This window comes from Arachis ipaensis, chromosome B4 (genome assembly GCF_059453495.1).
Source record: "Arachis ipaensis isolate K30076 ecotype BB chromosome B4, ASM5945349v1, whole genome shotgun sequence".
Lineage (NCBI taxonomy): Eukaryota > Viridiplantae > Streptophyta > Magnoliopsida > Fabales > Fabaceae > Arachis > Arachis ipaensis.
In genome coordinates, this window is record NC_142439.1 from 142,454,481 (window position 1) to 142,462,183 (window position 7,703).

Here is a 7,703-nt window from a genome sequence, read left to right on the forward strand (position 1 = left end):
ATAGAATGGGACCATAAGAAGGGAATAGTGTAGACCCATATGAAACAACAATTCACCAACTTAAACAAGAGTAACACATAATAAAGCCTTCAAAACAGCAACACTTTCTGCTTCTTTCTCTCGGACATATCAACACAAAAATCATTAATACTAAGGAGAATTCCCAGCAAACACTTTCATTTTCTCCATTCTCCTAATTCCTTCAAATTAAACACATACTATGTACATACATCAATTAAATTAATATATAGCATCATTGATCATTAATAAAAATATAATCATATATAATAACTAAACAATTAATAACAAAAGATAGAGAAGGGGCAAAAATAGAACTAGCAATTAATTAAGGTACCGTGCCATTAATATATCCTTAATCTACCTCGAAGAACATATTATATATTATTTAATTCTCTCGCTCTCTTCCTATGATCATCTTTCTGCCATGAAATGAAGAAAGAGTAGGATTAAGAAGAAGAAGAAGAACCATTAGCACCGCCATTAACACCAACACCAACACCATTACCATTGTTGTTGTTGTTATTATTAGGATCTTCCTCCATAATAATGCTTCTGCTACCACCACCACTACCAAGAACACCAACACCACCGTTAATGGTGGTAACAGCAGCGCCATTACTCTCTTTCTTTGCGAGATTGTTCTTGTTGTTATGCATCCAGACTTTGAGAACACCACGATCAACGCCAACCTCGCTGCAGAACTCTTGAACCAAATCATCGTCTCTCTTCTGCATCTTCCACCCGACACGCTCTGCGAACTTGTGCATCTTCTCCTTCTGCTCCTGGCTGAACTTCGTCCTGAACCTCTTCCTCGGAGAAGCTAAAGCTGCGGCGGCGGAAATTGGTGCCGCGGTGCTCTCCGGCGGCGCGGCGATGCCAGCGCCGGAGAGGGCAAGTAGCATGTGAGGTGCTGCTGACGGGTGGTGATAGTAAGCGGAGGAGATCGGCGGCGGAGATGCCGAGTTAGGGCTCCGGTGAGGCGGTGGAGGAGGCGGTGGAGGAGGATGGTGGCGGTTTTGTGAATGAAACTCGAAGGCAGAGGAGATAAGCGGGTCCTCTGGCTCACGGCGGTGGAAGTTCCTGTGGCAGCCGCAGGCGGCGCACTTGATGGATGTAGGGTCGCCGGCGGTGGCAGTGGGTGCGGGCATGAACTCCCCACAGCCGTCGAGCGCGTGGCCGCCGAGAGCGGCGGCGTGGTTCTTCAAGCATTCCTTGTATACAACGAGTTGGTGGTGGTGGTTGGCGGCGGAGATATGGTGAGGATGGTGGCGTTTTAGGACCCCATTTGAGAAAGTTAAAGCCTTTGATGGTGTTGGTGTGTTGGGTATGGTTGTAGTAGTAGTAGTAGTAGTGGTGTTTTGAATAATCCTAGTTGGTGTTTCAGTTTCATGTTCTTCAGTTGGTGGTGATGATTTTGTTGGAGTAGTGCTACTATTGTTGATGTTGTTGTTGTTGATTGTTGTTTGTGCTGCTATGTCCATGGCTCTAACATCTAGGGTCCTAACAACAACAACGAAAATTAAAACAAGATAATATTAAAATAACAAACAAAGTTTTAAAAGCTAAGCTTTTTTAATTTCTTGTGATGATGGATGGGTTTGCTGCTGCTTCTGCTGCTTCTAGCTAGCTAGCTATTTAGGTTAGAGATATCATCACACTCCATATCAAAATTGAATTCAATTTCAAGTTTGAACCCTTTCTCACTATGCTACTGTTTTATATGTGTTTGGGAATTATAGATCATTTTTTGGGCTATCAACAAGAGCAAGTGAACAAAGAGAGGCAGCTGAAAAGAAAAAGGTTAGTTTTTTATTTTTGGTGGTGGTGGCGGTGGCGGTGGTGGTGGAGGTGGAGGAAGGTTTATTTTTAGTGGTGGTTGTTTCTGTGAGAGAGGGAGAGAGAGAAAGGGGTGAGGGACTGTTGATAATAAAAAAATCTTGGGTTATGTGGTTGTGGGTTGTTCTTAACCAGCTTTGGGTATTTAACCCTGGTTCTAATCCATGGTTAAGTTGTTGACCCTACTTTGAGGTTAGATGTGAGTAATAAATATACCCCCTTTGTTGTATTGGAATTATTATTATGACCCTATACAACTGTTACTTATTACTACTATATCACACTATACTATATAGGATTCATTAGTAATGGTAATTCTCTTCCTCCATTTTTATATATTTAATCTTGGGAATTTGATTTTGACTCCACCATAAAATGGGGTCCCAAATTTCAGTTGAGTCATTTTGCTTCAATCACAAGTATTTTTAATGAAGACTCGGTGAGTTGACTCGGATGGATGGGGTTAATTTTGATGTTAGCATGAAATTAGAATGGCCTGCAATTCTGAAGCAATGGACTGTAACCTATCTTAATTTGTCAAGTGTTGCAGTAAGGAAGGACGGGACGGGTCAGCTTTCACAGTAAAATCATTCACATCAAAAAAATTTTTAATTCCATTTTTCTATTACAAAAATTATTAGGTAAATCTTACTATTATTCCTTTGACCCATCAAACTAAGATATTTTACATGGACCAAAAATGGGTTAAAAGGAGGCAAATTATTTTTTTATGAGAGTAAATCTGGTGTTTGATAAAAAAAAAAAAAATTTGTTTTTTGTGTTTTACATGTGTATGGTACAATGCGAAAATCGCACTTAGCTATTGCGATTTCTAATTTAATTTTTAAAAAATCTCGTGCACTGATTTTTTATAAAAAAAATAGAAATTTTATCATTATTTTTTTTTTAATCCCACTACGTTACTAACAGTATTTCTGTCAATTTCTGCCAATTTTTATTTATAATTGTGTTTAATTGAAGTGTCTTGTGAATGTGTCCAATAAAAATGTCTTTTTTTTGTTGTATTTAATAAAAGTATCTTTATAGATATATTTTTTGGATATATCTCTTTATATATGTGTTTAAAATATAATAATTAATTATTATTGGCAATAAGTTGACAGATAATATGTTGGTACCTATACTTTTCTTTTTTATTTTAGTAAAAATTTAGGTATAGTCAACTTTACGTGAAGTTGATAGGTGAGAACTGTTAAATAATATAAAAAATTTAACTAAATTTTTATCTAACAATTCTCAGTTATCAATTTCACGTGAAATTGACTGCACCTGAGTTTTTATATTTTATTTTATTTTTTTAAAAAATAAAATTTCACGTATCAATTTCTAATTTTATAATTTGTCTCTATATTTTAACATTCTAAAAAAATCAATAATTTATAATTTAACAAAAAAAATCCTCCATATGTAAAATATACAATATAGAAATATAGAAATATAAAATTGAAAATTTGTTAGAAACGAAAAATAATTTTGGTAGAAACAAAAAGTTTGTTAATTATGTTGATGTCGACTCGTATTTTTTTATCTTTATTAAAAATAATTTTTTACCCATAACAAATTATTTACTTTTGTCCACAATTCAATCACACAATCAAAATCAATTTTAAACATATATACCTGGCCCCATAATACTTTTATATTGTTTTTTTGTCCCCACAAACAATTATACTCTTTTTAGGGTTTTCTGTTTTTTAAACCCTGTGGCTAAGGATGCTATATGATTTTGCTAAGCAAAAACATTATCAACTAATACTTGATTAAACTGGCTCATATGAATGATTTCGATTTTCAAGTAACAAGACCAAATGACCCTGAAATCTAGCTGGAATGAAACGTCGTCGTTAGCTAGGCAATAGTGGCGGATTCCGTAAAATTTCACCAAAAAGGAGCCTGCATGCAACTAAATGATACGTGGAACCTTAAAAGCAAAAGGTTATGAATTATGATAAGATACTTGATAAAATTATTAAAGTGGAAAAATGTTTATTTGAAAAATGAAGTTGAGTTTTAGAGTTTTTTTTAGGTAGTGACATCATTCAATCGTTTCTTTTTTGTTCGGATAACTATTTACATGTATTTGAAAGTAATCATTTTTATTAATATGATGGTATTTATTTGGATGTTATGTGTAACAAAAATTAAAAAATAATTAAATTACATTATTAGTTATATTGAAAATTTTTGTCAGAAATATGTTAATTAATATTAATATCCTTAATTGGAATGGGTAGTGAGGTAAAATTAAAAAAAAAAAAAAGTATAGATGCTTTTTATACGATTTAGATTTTGAAGAAATAATTCTAATCTAAAATTAAATAATCAATAATACCATATTAGTCCAATCCACTGATTTAATTTCATTAAAAAATGTCCACTAGCTAATAATTTCAAAGTACAATAATTTTCCTTAAACATTCAGAAATGAGCTATTTGTTAATAAAAAGAGTACGCAATGAAGAATTAAGGTAAAGCACTTGAATTTGTATTTGTATACTTTTCTTTCCAATTCGAATAAGAAAGGTGTTCGAGTCTAAATTCATATATATTACGTGTAATAAAGAAAGTGAAAAGTAGAATATAATTTTTGGAAAATTTTATTCTCTCTTCAACTTGATCGGAAGAGAGCTAAATGGTATCTTTGTCGGCATTACGGTCATTGAAACGGAACGTGGCAACAAAACGGCGTCGTATATGCTCCATTAGCTTAGGACAAGAGAAACATGGTCCGGAAAACCGTACCGGGAAAGTAGGTGCTCACTTTTTCTGTTCGGACAATAATACCCTCCATGGTTCCAGCTTTTTACCATAGACTAAATTGATAAATAAACCTGACGATTTAACAGATTAGTTTTTTTAAAAAAATAATAATAAATCTTTTTAAGATAAAAATAAATACATTAATTTTAAATTAACTTCTATAATTAAAATAAAAGATTTTAATTTAAAATAATTTATTCATATTTACGTAAATAATTTTATTGACATTTTCTTTTAAATTAATTTGTTCGAAATATAAATTTTTAACGATTTATTTATCACTTTATTTTTACCATCAAGAATTTAGGACAGCTCTAGATCATGTGACATGTGTCAAGAGAGGTCACGTGGAAGATCACGTGAGTCATCTACTCAAATTTATAATTTGTTTGTTGGATTGGTATGAGTTATATGTATATATATAATAATGTGTTGTTTAATTAAGAATATCTACATAGAAAATAAGTAAGTAGAAAACACAGGCTTATTAGCTTTCAGGTGCCAAAACTGTTCTTCCTTATTGTTATCATTATTCTTTTCAGGACTAATTTTTAACTTGTTTTCAACTCTATAATCATTTAATGTCAGTGCTAAGGACAAGGTTAGAAGAACACCATGCTTATCTTCCAATCAACAAATATAATTATCAACTCTATATATGTTACTATCACCCCAACTCCCTATATTCACACTATCATGTACATCATAACAACAATTTTTCGGATAGGATAAGTGTCTTTAATAATAATAATTAGTTTAATCATATATGGATGAGTACTATTATTATACTCTCACGTAGGTCTATTATTAGAAAAGTTGAGTACAAGTCGGGTGTTTTTAGTGCATTTTAATCTAAATTAAAACTAGAGATGATATAAAGAGGAAAATGAATCACCTTCAACAAAACTATATCTAGATGTGTCATCAGATTAATTATTCAAAAAGTTTATATCAAATTTCATGTTCTGATCATTTTTATAGGTATGACTCAATCTTTATTTCTTGAGTTAGTTTTTTGAAATAAATTAAGTCTATTTAATATTTAATTTCTCATGTAGGATTCAAGTTAAATTAAAAAAATATTATTAAATTATCCAGATCTGCTACATATACAAATCTTTTGACAAATAAGTTCATATAAATTGGTCAAAATTCAATAAAAATAATCTTCAATTTAGATTGCATGCAAATACGCGTTCCCTCAACTCTTAAATAGCGCAAACGGTTCTTTTCCCTCAATCAAAACCACAATGCTCAAAATTTGAACAACGATCAAAATCTCTAAAAAATCTATCAAAATCATCGCACAAAGTGAAGGAAATTTCAAAACTGAATCCGAAAAGAATTATGAGAAAATGAAATAAGAAGATGAAGAAGAAGAAGCAGTAGAAGATGATGAGGAGGAAGAGGAAGAGTTTTGAATTATGCAGAATTTATCAGTATAAATCCACCGAAAATTTTTAAACAATACACATAAATGTCTTAGTTTTACACCGAAATTTACTGCAACTACTACACAAAAATATTTTCTCTAATGTTGCATTTTCTTCTTCTTCTTTCTTTCTTTCTTTTAGTTGAATGAATGTAAGTTCATCCTCTTGCAAGTAGTTTTGCAGCATTATATGTTTCTTCTTCTTCTTTATTTGATTTTTTTTATTTTTATTTTTGTTAAGAGAGTAAAACAAGAAAAAACTTGAGAAGGTAAAACAAGAAATGAAATATGAATAAAAAAAAGATGGTGATGATGATGAAAAAGAAGAAGCAGCAGCTGAGGGAGGAGGAAGAGAAAGAGTTTTGAATTATGCAGAACTTATTAGTATAGATCCACCAAAAATTTTTAAACAATACACATAAATGTCTTAGTTTTATACCAAAATTTGCTGCAAATACACAAAAATGTTTCTTTTAATCCTACATTTTTTTTCTTCTTTTTTTTCTTATTTCTTTCTTTCTTTTAGTTGAATGAATGTAAGTTCATCATCTTCCAAATAATTTTGCAATATTATGTGTTTTTCTTCTTCTTTATTTGATTTTTTGTTTTGTTTTTATTCTTGTTAATAGAGTAAAATAAGAAGAAACTTGAGAAGGTAAAACAAGAAGGAAAAGATGAATAAGAAAAAGAAGAAGAAGAAGAAGAAGATGGTGATGATGATGAAAAAGAAGAAGAAAAAGCATAGCAGAATATGAGAGGAGGAAGATGAAGAGTTTTGAATTATGCAGAACTTATCATTACAAATTCACTGAAAATTCTTGAACAATACACATAAATATCTTAGTTTTATACCGAAATTTACTGCAAATACACAAAAATATTTTCTTGATGCAGAACTCCTACATTACATGCAATTCAAACTATAAATGATGAACAACAATTTTCACAAACAAAAACAACATTATTCACCTACTGAATTATAAACTACAAACAAAAACATTAACTAGAATCAAACCACACCTCAGCCACTTGATTGGATTCAAAACAATAATCTACTTCGCTCTGATTCAATTGACAAATATGAACTTGAATCATTCATTATCGTCAATAACGAGATAACTGATCAAAACTGATTTCAAAGCTTGATTTAAAAAACGTAGAGAACGAAAAAAATTACGAAAAATAAAGAAAGAGAACGCAGAGAATGAACGAAGAGAAACGCAGAGATGGAAGGAACATAGATCGAAAACGCTAAGAAAATTCAAAAGAGGAAATGAAATCCTTTCGAAAAAGACAATTATATATTCGCGCGTTGATTAAAAAGTCGGTTAGATAGTGGCGCATGAGGTGAATTAGGTTAAAAAGACTTGTATAAATTTGTACGTGTAAATAACTTGTATGTAAAGACTATTTCTAAGTTGATTTTTCATCACACAAAAATTTAAGTTGTATTCAACTGGGTTTAATTTACGGTAAATCTAACTCAAAAAATAAGAATTACCTCGTATTTATACAAATTATAAGACTTTTAATTTAAGACAATATGAGACTTTATAATTTAAATGATACATTAAATAATAGTATATAAATAATATATATTTCACAACCCAAATTATACTTATATTTTCTTTTA

The 7,703-nt window shown here is 31.1% G+C and overlaps 1 protein-coding gene across 1 annotated transcript; it reads right to left on the reverse strand.

The window, feature by feature from the left end:
- Positions 1 to 235: 235 nt before the first annotated feature.
- On the reverse strand, positions 236 to 2,010 carry LOC107635330 (zinc-finger homeodomain protein 8). Its single transcript, XM_016338791.3, has one exon. The coding sequence runs from the start codon at positions 1,500 to 1,502 to the stop codon at positions 468 to 470; it is 1,035 nt and encodes a 344-aa protein (XP_016194277.2). The 5' UTR covers positions 1,503 to 2,010; the 3' UTR covers positions 236 to 467.
- Positions 2,011 to 7,703: the final 5,693 nt, after the last annotated feature.